At 38.7% G+C, this 17,914-nt stretch overlaps 3 protein-coding genes across 4 annotated transcripts; all 3 read left to right on the top strand.

Annotated features, from left to right (window-relative positions):
• Positions 1-163: 163 nt before the first annotated feature.
• On the top strand, positions 164-3,252 carry LOC139263864 (homeobox protein Hox-A3). Of its 2 annotated transcripts, XM_070879921.1 has the most exons (3): positions 164-459; positions 496-696; positions 2,404-3,252. In XM_070879921.1, exons 1-3 carry the CDS (start codon positions 243-245, stop codon positions 3,174-3,176), a joined length of 1,191 nt encoding a protein of 396 aa, XP_070736022.1. In that variant the 5' UTR covers positions 164-242; the 3' UTR covers positions 3,177-3,252. The 2 variants fall into 2 exon arrangements, with proteins under 2 accessions (XP_070736022.1, XP_070736021.1); XM_070879920.1 differs by having other exon boundaries at positions 164-696.
• A 4,623-nt stretch (positions 3,253-7,875) lies between these two features.
• On the top strand, positions 7,876-9,479 carry hoxa2b (homeobox A2b). The gene is made up of 2 exons (XM_070879914.1): positions 7,876-8,227; positions 8,740-9,479. Exons 1-2 carry the CDS (start codon positions 7,876-7,878, stop codon positions 9,477-9,479), a joined length of 1,092 nt encoding a protein of 363 aa, XP_070736015.1.
• Positions 9,480-13,864: 4,385 nt separating this feature from the next.
• hoxa1a (homeobox A1a) lies at positions 13,865-15,322 on the top strand. The gene is made up of 2 exons (XM_070879913.1): positions 13,865-14,524; positions 14,970-15,322. Exons 1-2 carry the CDS (start codon positions 13,897-13,899, stop codon positions 15,320-15,322), a joined length of 981 nt encoding a protein of 326 aa, XP_070736014.1. The 5' UTR covers positions 13,865-13,896.
• Positions 15,323-17,914: the final 2,592 nt, after the last annotated feature.

Genomic DNA, 17,914 nt, shown 5'->3' with positions numbered 1-17,914 from the left:
AGGGCTAAGCTGTGTGACCAAATATTGCTGCACACTTTTTTTTATGGCTTTTCATGTCAGTTGCTATTGAGAGTAAGATGGATTTGTACCATTTCGCCATTATGGTTTTGTTTCTTGTAACCCCAGATCAACCCGAAGAGGCCATTGGAAGAAGAGAGTCACGTGACACAGGGTGCCAATGTTATTCTATAAGGGTGTCAAGACCCTGTCAGTTTGCGAAATAAATATTGGGAAACAACGAGATGCAAAAAGCGACATACTACGACAGCTCTGCAATTTTCGGTGGTTACACATACCAAGGAGCAAATGGTTTTAACTATAATGCCAGTCAGCAGCAATATCCGCCTTCGTCCCACGTGGAAAGCGACTATCATCGACCCGCCTGCTCTCTGCAGTCACCTGCTAGCAGTGTCTCCCATCACAAACCCAACGATATCAATGAAAGTTGCATGCGAACCAGTGCCAGCCAACCGAGCCACCACCCAGTTATTGCAGAGCAACAGCAACAGAAGCAGCCACCACCTCCACCACCTCCGTCTGTCTCACCGCCCCAAAATACCAGCAGCAACTCGACCCAGTCCAGCACAAGCAAAAACCCCACTCTTACCTCACAAACCACCATTAGTAAACAAATATTCCCCTGGATGAAAGAGTCGCGCCAAAACGCCAAGCAAAAAAACAGCAGTTCCAGTTCAGGTACTTGGCGTCCTCTCTTACCTTTTGATTATCAATCGATATGTCATTGCTACAGTGGGTAAAGTTGCTAATGGAGCTATTGGAACTGCATAGTGATCGCCCTCATCTGTAGAATATAGGAACAACTGAATAATTTCAATAGTTGTGGAATCCTGCCCTAAAAATAATGTAGAGGTCATTATCAAACAGTGATTAGGCAAAAAGTCTATAAACATAAGCACTTATATTTCCTAAATATAGGTTAGATGCTTTAAATATATATTATCTGGAAACAGTTGAGAGTGCCTCTCCCCCTCTCCTTCTCTTCCCTTCATTCCCCTTTCTCTCCCTCTCTCACCATCTCCAATCTCTCTCCCTCTCTCCCTCTCCCCTTTCTCCATCGCCCATCCCTCTCTCCCTCTCCCCCTCTCTCTCTCCCTCTCTCTCCCACCCCTTTCTCTCACACACATCCTCTACTCTAAATCTACATTTACCTAAATTATACCAGCTATTTCTAAATAATAAGATATAATATATATTTATATAACATATGCATATAAATCTTCAGTAATGTGCCTATCTCCTACCTATGGATGGTTTTAGTCTCAATGAACAGTGTATATATGGTTGGACTTGCACCGTCTACTGTACATGTGCAAATATGGAAATATATACATGCACACAATTCTAATTTATAAAACTAAAATATTAACTAGTGATAACCAGATTTGCAGACACCTGAATTGCTTGCACTAGTTATAATGATTTGATAATAATTAGATATTATCTGTGGCTGCAACTGCAAATACACACACCTATACTTGTATTGACAGAGAAAGAGAGAGCTATGTTTATAAAGATTTCTGATCAATTTTCTATAAACCATAAGACAAGATGGTAACAACTCAAAATCACGATGAGTGGATTTGAATGATGGTTCCTTGTAATTAATGTGTAATAAAATATCTTTAGCCAAATGTTTTTCTTAGCTATCATCCAATAGCTGGAAAACGATCTTTCTCATCATGTTTGTTACCATTGTGACGTAAACAAGTGTAATTGTTGGAATGGGGAAAGGCACTGCAAAGTTGTTTGTTTGTTTTTCACACGTAAAGTGGCTCAGGTAGCAAGAAATAGGTTTAAATTTTTAAGTAATACCCAAACATTATGATCAGATATGCCTATCTCTAGGCAATTCAATGTTATGGGCATGCATCGTGTTTTTTTAAAGGCTGTTCTACTGATTACATCATGGGTCAAATTTGCGCATCATTTTGGCATTACCAGTTCAAAACGCAATCTTTTGATTGGAAAAATTCTTATAAAAATAAGGCGCAATAACTTTTAAACAGTAATTTAAAGTGTAGTTTCAGATTTATTTCCAATGGTGCATTTTAATAAAAGACTACCTAGCTTTATCAAATTTTACAGTATCAGATTTTAATATTAAATAATGAGATAGTCGACGATGGTTTATGTATGGTTATACCTCTATAACTAAGTATAATATAATCTAGTAAAGAAGTAAAGATTGTGTATTATTTTTCGAAGGTGGAGAATGAGCCATTAAGGTTTTAGTAATGGGGTCTAATATGTCAACATAACTTCTTGAGAATATATTAGAATATGTCACAGAGATAATTATATATGTATATATATAGATATGTTGTATTTTCAACACCTATATTGCCTATAAATAGATTTCATCATTGTTTTCATTATTTACAGTTGAAAGTTCTGCTGGTGAAAAAAGTCCTCCAGGTCCAGCCTCCAAGAGGGCACGCACAGCATACACCAGTGCCCAGCTGGTGGAACTGGAGAAGGAGTTTCACTTTAATCGCTACCTTTGTAGGCCACGGAGGGTCGAAATGGCCAACCTGTTAAACCTCACTGAAAGACAGATTAAAATCTGGTTCCAGAATCGTAGAATGAAATACAAAAAGGATCAGAAAGCGAAAGGCATGCTAACTTCCTCTGGAGGACAGTCGCCCTGCAGAAGCCCCATCCCACCATCAGCTGCAGGAGGATATGCAAACTCGATGCATTCCTTGGCAACCAGTGCTCCATACGACCCCCACTCGCCTACATCCTTTAGCAAACCTCATCAAAATGCTTATGCTATTCCTACGTCTTATCCCGGGCCCATCAACAGTTGCCCGCCTCCACAGAAGAGGTATGCTGGGACGGCAGCTGTGACGCCTGAATATGACACGCACCCTCTTCAAGGCAACGGCGGCTATGGGACTCCTCATTTACAAGGCAGCCCAGTTTATGTTGGAGGAAACTTTGTGGAATCCATGCCGAGCTCTGGGCCTTCCCTTTTCAGCCTAACCCACCTCGGTCATCCTCCCTCTGGAAACATGGACTACAATGGTGCAGGGCCAATGACCAGCAACCATCACCATGGACCTTGCGACCCACATCCCACATACACAGACCTTTCTTCGCACCATCCGTCTCAGGGAAGAATTCAGGAAGCACCTAAACTGACCCATCTGTAATGGACCAGTTAGCTCCTGGTGGACTATCACTTTCTCATGCTTTTATGTCATGTTATCTATGATTACACTCCCTCTTTTCCCCTCCCCTTTTTTGATTTAGTATCAACCTTTATAGTTTACATGTAATGTTGTATCTATTGACAACCAATCCTTGCTTGCATTGCTCTGTCTCTGATTAGTGGTTGTTCTTTTCATGGACTCCAGCCTTAGCATTCAGTAGTAGAAGTGAAGTACTAAGGCTTACAGAACTTTGCATATATAATCTTCTACTCTTATGGAACAGGGTATATGAACAAATTTTCTAAAAATTACTTAACGTGAATTTGTTCGTGCTTTATTTTTCCTTGCGAGGAACAGTAAAATGGTTTATATTGCACTTCTTTACATTGAATGGTAAAACAAGATCAAAGCGCTTGTACAGGGTTTCCCTGGGAAAATAAGAGTTCTTGTCCATCTTTCAGTATGTGTGTATGCTGGTGAACATTCAAATTTATTTATTTGTTCTTGCAAAGGAGAATATTCTAAGTGTTTAAAATATTATTTATCCCCATCGACGCATATTTATAAAGAGAACTGTACATTGACTATTTACTTGGTTCTGTTCAGCCTTGTGTTTTAAGTCATGGTAAATATATGTTTTTTTTTAATTCCTGTAAAATACACAGAAAAGTAGTTTTCTGTTAGTAATGTATTCATGAAAAACACAATTCGGTCAATTGTGGGAATAACGCCAAGACAAAGGACTTAGTCTGTAACTGTAGTATTCTTAAAATGGAACACAAAATTGCTACAATTTTGTTTTAGGTATGCATTCCATGCTGCAAATAAGATATCCGTTGAACAGCTAGTTCTGACGAATAAATTTTTTTGTCAGCAATAATGTGTTGCTTGTAGTGTTAACTCCCCTGAAACATATACTGCATTTTTCTTCTTAAATATTAGCGAAAATGTAAACTGGTTCAGCAATATACAACAAGCACACAGCTCTCTAGTCAGACTTCCTTTGTGTTGTGTGGCTACAACCAAGTGCTTCAACCCCCACACTGTAACACCATCCATTATCATGTGGCTTGCATCTGTCTCCAATGCTCCATTTATTGAGGCCGAAAAAGAAAAGGACTCATTTTCTCCCCCACGCAAGAAATGAAAAGATCTACAAGGAGGCATTACTGGCTTCATTTTATTTAATTATTAATAATGGTTTGTTTGATCAAGATACATATATGGTACATGTAAAAGGTACAGATATTGCATTGGATAAAAAATATTTCACCAGCCAAGAGAAATATTGCTATTGCCGCCTGGTCCGTTTTCCAAAGTATCCTGTATATGCAGAGAGAGGGAAAGAAAAATATAAAACGTCAGGATTCAGACGGGTTTGGTATTATTAATTTTCAATTCATATCTGATTTAAGAACACTACTGAAAAATATTTTTAAACTCTAGCCGTTGAATATATAAATTCCAGATATGTCACGATTTTATAAAATAAAGACAATTTGAGGTGCATTTTCTATAATAAAACATCAGACATCAGTCATGTCTGTGTAGATTCCGGTATTTTAATGCGCACCGCTCAACATCCGACCATTTCAAATAAGATACGAAAGAACCTTATAAAAAAATTGCTGGCATGTCCCCTACTAAAAAATGCAGCATGTCCCTTACTTATTTTAAAATGTGCTATTAATTTCAGGTAGAATGTACTCGACATTTGCTCTTTCACCAGTAAGCTGTTCTGTTAAAACTACAGAATATGATGTATAAAATATTCTGCAATTCAACATGTCCAAAGATTCCTTTTAATTCCTATGACCAAATCATTTTCAATACAGTGCGCATTTCTCGGGCCAACAAATAAAACTCAAAAGTGAAAATATAGTGATAGTGTACCATTCCATTTTACAATCATTTGCAGATTGATTTCAAAAATAATATTTTGAGATTAGGTGGCATGGACATCAATTAATGTATTACATAAAGATCAACTATACACATAGAAATATATATATATATATATATATGTAGTTTTAGAAAACCCATTACTGCTCTGCAAGTTGTGACTATAGGTTTCTTAAATTGTGGAACAACGGGTCGAAGAAGAACACTTACACTTGGTACTCAATTAAAAAAAATGGAAATTAATTTCCATGTGGCAGAGCCTGAGCGCCGAGAAAGGAGACGCCATGTTGTCGGCATACTCGCTGTCAGAGCTTCCCAAAGGACATGCTGTCTAATTTATCTTCCTATCCAAAATACATAGGAGACTTTCTTTACTCAGCTAGCAATGTTTTAAATGTGATAAAATTAAAGCGCATATTGACGAACTGAAGGATTTTACCTCAGCATAACATGGTCTACATTACATCAACAAACTACTATAAAACACAAGTTTCGTAAATTCAGATTGAATTAAATTGTTTTGTGAGCTCTTATAAGCAGGGTCAACTTTTTCTCTGTGCAATACATGCAAATGAACCTTTTTAACGAGAGCACGCTTTAAAAAGTCTGGATTTAGACGCGATCCAAAAGATTGCTGTAAAATTGCATAATTAAATATTAAAACATTATTTGACAAATTTACTTGGTTTCCAAATATTATGTTACAACGAAATATCCCATAGAAGTGTGATATTTTACTCAATATTTATTACTTCCCTTAACTCATTTTAGAATGACGTTTCCAGTTTTGAATCCGCTTAAATGTCTGTTCTCAAAAACAATATCAAGCCACATAATTACTCCCAGAACACAATCATGATTTACTCACAAAATAGTGATAATCTAACTGCCGCTTACTTATTTATATAAACACACAGAACAGGAGTTCTTCAAGCCGTATGGGTTGCAAAACTGAAGCATTCTCTGTGGGATATGTGCCTTTTTCCTAAATTTGCCAAGTAGCATATGTACTAAAAAAAATCAACATTTTTACATCGTAAAATTATTTTCTGTTTCATTCCATTTTGTATTGCTAACAAACTGAATCAAATGCGCTTTGCTTTCGCCCACATGCCCTTGCAACAGTGAGGTTGTGAAAATCTGCAGAACGCCAACACCTACACACATTTCACATACAAAGCCCCATTTAATTGAAAAAAGGTCATTCCATTTGTAGCTTAGCACCAAAACCTACAGTTCAAACTTAAAAGAGGGAAAGCTAGTATAAATGATTAAATAGTTATATATTTTCTATGAACTCACCTTTTGCTGCGTTATATTTCAGTCGCGTTGATGATAAATAAAATATATTCTGTAACTATTTAAAGTACCAACCAGGGTTCCCACTCTCTTACTGATGGTATTCGACATTATAGAGAGAAGCTTCAAATGTGTTCTTGGGGGCCAGAAGCTGTCAGACCTTTTGCCGAACAAGATTGATAGCGCACATACTTCCTTACAGCTTTGTTTGCGGTATAAGCAAAACAGAGGCCTAGAAAATCACTACCATTTCCACCTTGCCCATTTCAATAAAATTCCAGCACTTTACAATACCTTGTTTGCGAAAGAGAATTTTTCTAAGTGCCGATATATTTACTAAATACTGCATGGCCATAACGAATATAAGTGCATTGTGACTTTGCTCCGCGCCCCTTCATAATTTAAATAGAAGGAGTATTAATTTTTAAAAGGAAATTGAAATGTTAAGTTTTTCACAGCAAACGTACAGTTTATTTCTTCGTCCATGCCACGCGAGTTATCGTTTTATTAAAACCGTTTCGTTTTATTTATATATATACATATATGTGTGTATGTATATAAATATATATATTTTATGTAAGTGTCTGTGTGTGTGTATGTATGTGTGTGTTAAACGCAGTAATCTATTATCACGTGCAGTTAATCTTTAGATGTTACAAATTTCACAAAACACAAGAGAATACAATACCTTTAGTGATATGCCTTTTACGTTTTCCGTTGGTCATAAAAGACTATAAAAAATAATGTAATGTAGTATCCAGAATCACCACCACATTCGACCTCCTGCTTGAATTTTAGCCTCCATACAGCACAATAATCAAAGAATATCCGGTACTGTACAAATATGATAATAGGGGACCGAACTCCCAACGAAAACATGAAGCAAATGGCTGAAGCTTCGCCTTGTGTAACTTCTTATGTGGCTGGGTTCTGGGGTCCAGTGTCAAAACTTTGAAGATTAATGGATTACTTTGTTAATGACTCTAGGCGTCAGATTTAGGTGCAAGATGATTTGTGAGGTGCAAGTCGTCTTCCTGACAGTCGGTAACACACAGAGAAAGAGAAGCCAGCAAGTGTGCAGGAGACAGAGAGGGGGAGAGAAAGAAACAAGCAAGGCTGAGTGAACTGATTTCCACGAGATTTAAAACAAAAATCTTTTACACATTTATTATGGGAAGATGGATCAAAAAGTGGAAATCAAAACACTGCTGGCCCAGAATGAGGCGTTCCTCTCCGACTTTTTGGATCAATCACATAGACAGTGCCTTCTTTTGATTAAACCCCAAATTGTCATTGGGCAGACGCAATCATGTGACAGCGAATTCGGTCCAATTTCAACCTTGTCTCCATGAATTCAATAGTTTAATAGTAGCACGGTCCCCATACGGCTGTAATCAGTGAATTAGAAAAAAACCAGCAGCGATATTTATTATTTTTTTAACGGGCCAAAAAATAACTAACACCTAACTTTCTCCCCCTACGTTCTGTGGAGACGGCAATGAATTACGAATTTGAACGAGAAATTGGTTTTATCAATAGTCAGCCGTCGCTTGCTGAGTGCCTGACATCTTTTCCCCCTGTCGGTGATACATTTCAAAGTTCATCAATCAAGAACTCGACGCTTTCACACTCGACAGTGATTCCTCCTCCTTTTGAGCAAACCATCCCCAGCCTGAATCCCAGCAGTCACCCTCGCCAAAGTCGGCCAAAACAGAGCCCAAATGGCACAAGCCCTTTACCAGCCGCGACTCTACCTCCGGAATACCCCTGGATGAAAGAGAAAAAAAACTCCAAGAAGAATCACCTGCCTGCTTCTTCTGGACCCGCAGCATCCTGTCTTTCACAGAAAGGTCAGCTCAAAGACGTTTCATTTCTAATTATTGCCTTAACTTAGCCTCGCTTATTTGCATGAATTGTTTAATCAGTTTTATTTTTGCTGCTAGTTAATAATTAAGAGATCGAAACACTTTCGCCGACTTATTTAATAGAGGATGATTTATTTGCCGAGCTAGTCAGAAAATGACCTTCTGTGCTCTCCCCATCCCAGAGTTTTGATATTTGACAGTAATGAAGAGTGATAGATGAGCGCACTTTCATGGTAAAGCAGCTGATGCAGAGATCACCAAATGTGGAAAAGCTGTTGCAAACTTTGCTGCAAGATTGGGCTTTGGTACACGTATATTTTACAGTATATTTAATATTTTAGCAAGTGGCAGTCGCCACAGCCGCAGACATTGAAACAATGGGTTTACTGCATTCAGGCGGCCATTTTGTTGCAGTGGATGGTCTATATTTTATGTAATTTTGGTTCAAGTGACTATAAACTGTTTTAATATTGTTATTCACTTCTATTTATTTGTAGAACCTCATGAAATTCCGGATAATACAGGCGGGGGCTCGCGGAGGTTAAGGACAGCTTATACAAACACACAGCTTTTGGAGCTGGAAAAAGAATTTCACTTCAACAAGTATCTGTGTCGACCCAGACGGGTGGAGATTGCAGCTTTGCTTGATTTGACTGAAAGACAAGTGAAAGTGTGGTTTCAAAACAGACGTATGAAGCATAAAAGACAGACCCAGTGCAAAGAAAACCAAAACGGAGATGGCAAATTTAAGAGTTTGGAGGACAGTGGGCAGACTGAAGATGACGAAGAGAAGTCACTCTTTGAGCAAAGCATCAACAATGTTGCAGGCGCTCTCTTGGACAGGGAAGGCTATACTTTTCAAACCAATGCACTGACTCAACAGCAGGCCCAGAATTTACACAATGGAGAAGCCCAAAGTTTCCCAGTTTCGCCTTTACCCAGCAATGAGAAAAATCTAAAACATTTTCATCAGCAGTCACCCACTGTTCAAAACTGCCTGTCAACAATGGCCCAGAACTGTGCAGCTGGCTTGAACAATGACAGTCCAGAGGCCCTTGATGTCCCTTCTTTACAGGATTTTAGCGTGTTTTCCACAGAATCCTGCTTACAGCTTTCAGATGGAGTATCGCCCAGTTTACCAGGGTCCCTCGACAGCCCTGTGGATCTTTCTGCTGACAGTTTTGACTTTTTTACGGATACTCTAACCACAATCGATTTGCAGCATTTGAACTACTAACTGAAAAGTCGCTGTGAGCAGAATATGCCTTCTTTTAAATTCGTTTTCTTTCCTTCAGTCCCTTTCAAATGGTCAGTATTTTTTCATTTTAATTAACTTGAATGTTTTCGAAGCCCATCTATAATTGCAAAAGTTCGCTATTATCTTTGGACTAATGCCCCTTCTTTCATAACTCGTCATCCAGCAATACATGGGTCCCTCATGAAAATTATTGCATAGAAATCGACCAATTTTTACTTTCCCCTCTTTTACTTTTGTATTATTTTAGGGTGCATTGTCATAAATAATTTGATAGAGCAAAGTATTATACGCTACAGGTAGCTATCCTGAAGCATTTCTCTCTCAGGACTATTTTCACTTAATAAATATCCTTTGATTTCTTTTTGACATAAATTCATTAATAAAATTGAACAGTCTGGTCAGTCTCGTTCTTTACATTTTTCATAACAGCATTTATTGAAGAAGAATAAAACAATTCAGGCTCTTTATTGTATGACTCCACAGAAACAACAATAAAACTGGGTTTGAAAACTTTGATCGAAACTGTTTGTGACACAGAGCCAGGCACTAGGAAAATCTATTATTATTGCGTTTATTAAATTATACAAAATATGTGGCGCTACATTTTAGTATTAACACATTCATAATCTGAACAAAAGCAAAAGGAATGCCATATATATAATATTTCGCAGAAAAATCTTCTTAAGTTCACACCCATCGACACATCTGCCACCACTCAGAAAATCTAGGAAAGAAGGAAAAAAGTTTAGGAGTGTCCACGTCCATGTGTGCTTGTTATTAAACAAACTGCTTTATTTATTGATGTCATAACTAATCTTTAACGCTGATTCCTCTATTCCTTATCTCGCTTGCTGCCAGTCATCATCAGCAAAATAAATTCGCATATGTTTTACTCCGTTAAGCGCCGTTTATCCTGCTATTTAAAAAACTGGTCTTAAGAAACTCACGCATTACCACGCAGTTTATTATTTTACTAATAAATCGTACATTAGAAATTTAATATCGACAAACGATTTTATTCAATTAGAATCACAACTTCATTTTAAGAAAAGAAAGAGTGCGCTTTGAGAGAGCGCTGGCGCAGCGCTTAAAAAATCTATTCAGCACAAATGTTTAATTTGTAACAACATTCTTTTTAAAAAATACTTCAAAAACATGATCTGAAATCTTGGCCCACATTTTATAAAAACACAACGCATATTCTGGCCTGTTATTACATTAGTATTTGTATAAATAAAACAACAGCTGTAGGAATGCATCCTCATTGTGCACTAGGATTTTTAGGCAACCATTCTTTTTTTTTTTAATCCTCCAGTAACAGCCCTCTCCCTCCATGCCCCCTCGTCCGAAGAACTTGTAACACTTATTTCGATTCAACAGAAACTTTCAATATTAGCCGCGGTGCATTATATGTTGCTGTTGCGGTCTGAAACACGTTGGGCTTTTGCGTAAGCAGTGACAGGACTGGCTCTGGATGTAATTCTTCCCAAACTCATAAATCAAAGCCCTTTTATGAATGAGAATGTCATCCAATGGATCAATCGCAGCAGCACATAACAAAAAAATCATCTTACGTATTTGCCTGGACTGGGGAACCCCTGTCAGCTTCTAAATAGTAGGCGTTGAGTCGTAATTCATTTTCACTGTTTCTTGTAAAGTGTAAAGCGCTTTCTATTGCTGCTGCTGGCACTCACTTCAAATTTGAACTTACAATGTAAGGATTTACAGTGAGGCTACTGCTGGGCTGGAGTTCCAATTGTTCAATCATTAAGCAGGGAAATAAAGGGAAGGACGTTTTACTGCATACTGTGTTACTGACTTTGTGTTGAGGCGTTTTTATTACTTTCTTTATCAGCTTGTTGTATCCAGTGCATAAGGAAAGCGATACATTTGCCTATTAAAAACAAACCGCACGGGCAAATAGTGACACATTGTCAATAAGCTGTCGCTATCAAACAAGTCTTTACACGACATAATGGGCATGTTACTCGGTGATGTGTCCTTACCGCGAAAGTACAACGCGAGAAGCTCGCCCGGTTACTCTGAACCACAGGCTCTCACGCCGCCCACAATGGCGAATCGAAAAGGCAATCACCCTAAAATAAAAGTCAACACTTCGTTTACGGTGCGGGGGCGAGGGGTGCGGACATCTCACAGGATAGTTGGGAAAACTGCCACAAGAAAAAAAATCCTCTGCGGGAGGGGGTGAAGTGCCTTTTTTGTAGAATTCAAAATGAAAAGTACACAAGACATTAAATGTTTTTTTTCGAAAACGATCCAATGCAGATTTCTTCAGCAGTCAGTTTCCGCTACACTGAATGTTGAGACCTAGTAAATAAAGATGGCGGACTTGTTTGCTACAGTAAAGCTTTTCATTTGTTCCGAATTACTAGCAAGTGCAAAGAGAAAAAATGCACGAAAATAGGATTTCTAATTGCCGTCTAATAGAAGACGAAAAATGCATTTTCCAGGTAAATCGATAAAATTTACCAGTGCGAACAGAATCGACCGAAATATTATTTCGCTAAACTCCGAAAAAAGGGTTCGTGTGTTTTTCTTGGTGCATTGCAATTCATTTCCGTGTTCATTTTGCCTGCTTAAGGATAATAGGTAAATAGGCCATTACTCAATTGGAGTTAAACTGAAGTTTTGCTGAACTTCAATCGACAGATCACAGAGTAAAAGCATCATACCTGTACAAACAGTGCATAAAAGTTCCATGGCCCATAAGTAAATATTGAAAAAATATTTCCCTGTGACATTTTCTTTTAAACAGATTTTTGCTCACTTTATGAAGTCCGTTTAATAATTAAAACACACACAGGCCTCAATTAACATCAATCAACTCGTGTTCCACTGCATTGTCCAAAGATACGTGGACTACTATAGTTAGGTTATTTGGGTTATTTGGAAGACTCGTTCAAAAATATTTCACAAATCTTAATCGGACATTTATTTTAATTCATGAGTTTTTAGATCGCACTGGTGCTCAACGCCTAAATCTATACCGAAATAATCTCGAATGTCCACGTGTGATCGCCATTTCGCAATGCTTGTTTACAGTCGAGCTATTATCCATCGTTTCTCATAATTAATTAATCCGAGTAAATTACTGTCTGTAACCCTGATCCGCGTCACTCTTAATGTGCAAAAGATTGATCTCAAATCACCACCCACCCCGACTGCTCGGAGAGGGCTCTACAGGAAGCTGACAGATGGGCGGCAGCGCCTTCCAATCGGCCACGTTTGCTTACATTTGCTTCAGCCAAGGGATGTTATTATTCATATAAAAATATTCTGATTCCCGCTGCAACCAGAATAAATAGGCAGGCAGCCAATACAATATAGAAAGATTCTTTGGCTGCCCGTAACCCTTGCGTGAGGCGATGCTCCCACCAGCCTGTGTTCGATTGAAGAGCCTGCTCATTTCCATGCCAATAGCTAGAAAGCTGAGTACAGGCAAAGGCCAAACCTTGATAGGCTGTTGCCTGCTTCCTTGTGGCATTATTGCACAGTGGAGACATGGCGCCTCCTTTTACAACCGCACATCATATCACACACAGTTTAAATACAAATCTCTGCATCAAAAACCTCTTCAATCCAATCAATCATTGCACCCTTTGCTTTGAGGGTCGTCCTCAGAATTATGTTGCACGGATTAGCACTGAGGGTATAATAGGTTAATAATAAATGTGCACAGCCTATCCTGTGTCTGAACGAAATGTAACTCTGCAGCAGTTACCTGTATTTTCTTTCATTATAGTGCACGAAGCGGTCTGGCACATAATAGACCAGCTTTGCATAGCTTTTTCCGTCCTATTGAAAGAAACGCCGCTCACCCACAATGCTATAGCTAAGACTGGAGAGAAGAACATCTGATTCTTTTTACACTGTGAAGCGACGCCAGCACTAACACATTTCCGATAGCTCTTTAGATCCTGGATGTTACGTATTTCATCGAGCGGCCTTTCTTACCTGACGGAGAGGCTGCTGTACGGAAGAAGACCAGTTATTCCTCCGTTATAGATGCGCGATCGGTGGTAACACTAATGCCATTGCAGACCCAAGCAAAAGAGAGTACGTGCATCTTGAATAAATTCCTGCTGCATTCTGCCGGGCATGCTTTGAAGTATAATGCATTTGTGGGCTAATAATGCGCGTAACCTTGATGGAAGAGCGTTTGTAATTTAAATGCCACTAAAACAGTGATCGATCACCAGCAAGAGCATGCAAACTTCGCAGGGGACCCCGCGATTGGACGGATCGGGTCACGTGGTGACACTTCACTGTATATTGATATCATTTTCTTTCAGCCCCATTGAGGAAGTGGGCAAGTTGGCACGGTCCATCCAGGTTGCTGGACAGTCACTTTACATGCTGGTTACCCCAGTGACAGATGGACAATGCAAGGATGAACTCCTTCCTAGACTATCCCATCATTAACGGAGAAACTGGGACCTGCTCTTCCAGAAGTTACCATGCTGATCAAGGAATTACAACTTATCAGTCTTGTGCTGTTAGTAATAATAACTGCAACGCTGATGACCGCTATATCGTGAGCAGAAGTATCCAAATAGGTGGTCCTCCTCCTCATCATCATCATCACCAGACTAGCTACACACATCACAGCAACCTGGGCATCTCCTACAGTGCCCACCCCAACTGTGGGACAGGATACCCAGCACAGAGCTTTAACACAGGCTACAGTCATCACTACTCATTGAATCAAGAGACGGATGGCAACGGAAGCTATCCTCAGTGTGCTCCTGCTGTCTACCCAGGAAACATTGCCTCAGCTATTAGCCCTCATCACCATGGCTATGGTGGGATGGTGGGGCCAGGCCAATATTCCCATCACCCTTACGGGCAAGAGCAGCAGAGTTTAGCACTCGCTGCAGGCTGTCACCCTCTGTCACCCGCCCATGGCAGTCACCAGGAAGCCTGCTGCTCCCCATCAGCTGAGACCCCTCCCCCAGCACAGACCTTTGACTGGATGAAAGTGAAGAGGAATCCGCCAAAAACAGGTAAATTGAATTTTCTATGTTCACTCCTTTCGACGGGATATTGTAAGTTAAAATGGAATACTAGTAACTGTGGTAAGGAAAGTGATTATAAAGTGTATCAGACTAGAGGAAAAAATTGAATCTTAATCTGTTGCATGTTGTTAAAGTTGATCTGATGGCCTCACCTTTCGTCTACACTGTCTTTATCTGTGATCTATTTATTTCTTCCTGCCTTCTCTGCATTAACTAAAGCATAATTTAAACATCAACTAGCTGATGACATGTAACAGTTGTAGAGTAATCCTTTTAGGCTTTTCTGACAAGACATTTCCAAAGTACTGAAACGGCTATGATTGATTACCAGTGCAGTAAAATTAGCCCAGCAATCCCAAGCCGTTTTCATATTCTGTCTTTTAAATCCTCCCTGACTTACCTGCTTGTTTTGTGATCATTTTTACTGATTTAGGAAAGGCTGGGGAATATGGTTTTGCCGGTCAGCCCAATACGGTGAGAACAAATTTCACCACCAAGCAACTAACGGAGCTGGAGAAGGAGTTCCACTTCAACAAGTACTTGACCCGGGCCAGGCGGGTGGAAATTGCTGCTGCCCTCCAGCTCAACGAAACCCAGGTAAAAATTTGGTTCCAGAATCGGCGGATGAAGCAGAAAAAACGGGAAAAGGAGGGTCTTACCTCAGCTTCTCCGGCCACACCTGGGAGTGAAGCAAACACAGAAGACACCTCAGACAAGTCTAGCTCTACCTCATCGACTCCCTCCCCATCATCATCTACCTCAGAAACCATTAATACTTCAGGCTGAAACATTCCGAAAACAAACCCAAACTGGGAATCATTTAATTTGCTAGTTGTTTTAAGTTAGAAGGAAAACATGTATTTCTATATGATTTTCTGGGAAACAAACAAAAAGAAACATATTTTGTTTGGAAACAAAATCTGCCAATCTCTAAACGAACCAGAGATGCACTATTATAAAAGTGTTTACACTAAGAACAAACTACTGTATAATATAAGTGTCCTATTTTAATTTAATGTGTTGCATATATATTGTAAGCTGCGCTGGTTGTATATATTTTGTCAAGAGTTTTATCTTTTTACGAGTATTTTCTAAAAATGATGCTGAAAGCCAGGGTCAAGCGATCCTTATATGATGTAGATGTAGAGTTTTTATAAACAAAATGTGATCAATTAATCGAAGTGTAAGTGAAATATTTCTTGTACTTGCAGAAAGCAGAGCTGAGCAGATAGGAAAGCTCTCCTTACACTGTGAAAGGTTATATGTACAGAAATTACTGTATACTTCATTGCACTGGGCTATGTAAAATGTGAAAAAACCTGCCCCCCTCCCAAAAGTAAGTGGGTTGTCTCAAGACCAGCAGTAGCACATTGTTAAAATACCTCAGAATTAATCACGTTTACTCCGATATCTGTTGGACTTGATGTCATAAGCTACATGTTAATGTAATTTATAGCCAAACGATTGTTTTTCCTGTGGTTTGTGTCTGGAATTTTGCATGATACAATGCTGTCAGTGTGTACCTCCCCATTACTGAGTTTTATCAGTTCTACTGTGTGACTAGATGTTATATACAATCAGCACGTGATTTGAGACAGTTCTGAGATTTTCTGTGACTGAAATCCAGAACAGAATTTACGGGTTCAACTAATACATTCTATTAAAATGCTGCGCTTCTCTATGATAATCAAGAATGTGACTGTTCCTCTTTCCTTTCCGTAAACTTGTATACTTAGTAACAATGTTAAAATGTTATTTTCCTTCAGAGACTGCGTGTTTTTACATGACACGCATTTTATTTATTTTAGATTCTAAATTGATAAGACGTGGAGAGGAAAAAATCATCAGCTTTCATTGCGGTTGGTGCTTGCCGTTTCAAGCAAATGGAATCTAAATGGGACAAGTTTTCTGTTCGCAGGAAAGACCTGGGGGTCTTTAAAGAAGCGTTATCTGCAATGTTAAATACTACACATACCAGATCTAAGGGCTGACCTTTTCACCTTGAATAGCTTATTTACATATATGTAAACAACGCACTCTCCAAAGACAGCCATTGTCATCAAATAGCTTTGCTTCAGATTATTGCACTAAAGATTTTACTGATTTCACGTAAATATACTCGATTAAGCGAAATGTAAAGGAATGACAAAAATACAAGATTATGTAATCAACTTTCTAAACTAAACTATTTTCCTTGTATTGTTTTGACTGGACAAACCGCTGAAGCCGCGTGATTAGAATGTCACTGGCATTTGCTTCAGAATCAACATGATTAGATGCAGTTTGGTGTCAATAGCAAAAGTCGATGGTGTTTTAGGGCACGTCGGCCATATCAAGGGAGATATCTGCTATAGAGCTGTCTGCATTTAGGAGGTTGGAGTCGATGGAAAAGAACTTCAAAGAAACCTTCAACTTCTGACTTAGTTGATGCTCAGCATTACCAGCACCACTTTCTGTTTACTAAAGAAAACAACTTGTAAAAGTCAAAACTCGGAAGCAACTAACCAATATTTCTTCTATACACATCCGTTTGTTTATTTTTATAACCATTGGATTGGATGCTTAGTTCGCCAACATGTAAATCTATGTTTTTAATTGCAATATATTAAGAGCACCTAGAGTTTAAAATATGAAAAGGAATGCTTAAAATAATTTCCGATAAAAGACAAAAGACTTGCATTTATATGGCGCCTCACAGGACCTTAGGACGTCCCAAAGTGCTTTACAGTCACTGAAGTACTTTTGAAGTGCCGTCACTGTTGTAATGTAGGAAATTAGATAACTCTAAGTAGGCTAGAAATACAAGTCTCTTGAAGTGGAACATTTTACAGTTGCATAATATGTACTTAGAACATTCTACTATAATAATTAGGGACTCAATACAAACTTTTACAAACCGTTTAGAGCAAATATGATTGAATTTCAAGGTATCCGCTATTACGCAGGTTGTAATGCCTGGCCATCTGTTGCTGGTGATTAGGTGTAAAATCCAATGGTTGTGGGATCCATTTGCTTTCTCATTCTGCACACCTCAACCCTCGCTGCGAGAAACACGCAGTAGAAAAAGAATCGAATGATTCTTGTTCACTTTTATGACTTCATGTCAATTCATCTCCCGATCAGTTAATATATACACAATTTAAATACATACAATACATTCAACAATTATCGTTCGCACATTTCTGAACAACAGCAACAAAAACCTACATCACATCTCAGTAGGTGAAATCTTAAAAAAACCCACAAAAGCCATGAGTTCACTTTCCTCTGATTTACTGGCAAATGTATAGCAGACTTTTACTGCACTTCCAAATCTTTTAACTTGAGGTGGAATTTATATTCAGAAAGAATCCAACTGTCAACCTATAATAATAATCT

Source organism: Pristiophorus japonicus, chromosome 5 (genome assembly GCF_044704955.1).
Source record: "Pristiophorus japonicus isolate sPriJap1 chromosome 5, sPriJap1.hap1, whole genome shotgun sequence".
Lineage (NCBI taxonomy): Eukaryota > Metazoa > Chordata > Chondrichthyes > Pristiophoridae > Pristiophorus > Pristiophorus japonicus.
The sequence above is the reverse complement of the archived record's forward strand: the minus strand, read 5'-3'. Positions and strand labels throughout refer to the sequence as shown.

Excerpts from the sequence above, each read along its gene's own strand:
- LOC139263864 (XM_070879920.1), top strand. The coding sequence starts at position 243 with ATGCAAAAAGCGACATACTACGACAGCTCTGCAATTTTCGGTGGTTAC. Across the intron at positions 697-2,403 it reads AAACAGCAGTTCCAGTTCAG|TTGAAAGTTCTGCTGGTGAA; the intron begins GTACTTGGCGTC and ends CATTATTTACAG.
- hoxa2b (XM_070879914.1), top strand. The coding sequence starts at position 7,876 with ATGAATTACGAATTTGAACGAGAAATTGGTTTTATCAATAGTCAGCCG. Across the intron at positions 8,228-8,739 it reads ATCCTGTCTTTCACAGAAAG|AACCTCATGAAATTCCGGAT; the intron begins GTCAGCTCAAAG and ends ATTTATTTGTAG.
- hoxa1a (XM_070879913.1), top strand. The coding sequence starts at position 13,897 with ATGGACAATGCAAGGATGAACTCCTTCCTAGACTATCCCATCATTAAC. Across the intron at positions 14,525-14,969 it reads GAGGAATCCGCCAAAAACAG|GAAAGGCTGGGGAATATGGT; the intron begins GTAAATTGAATT and ends TTACTGATTTAG.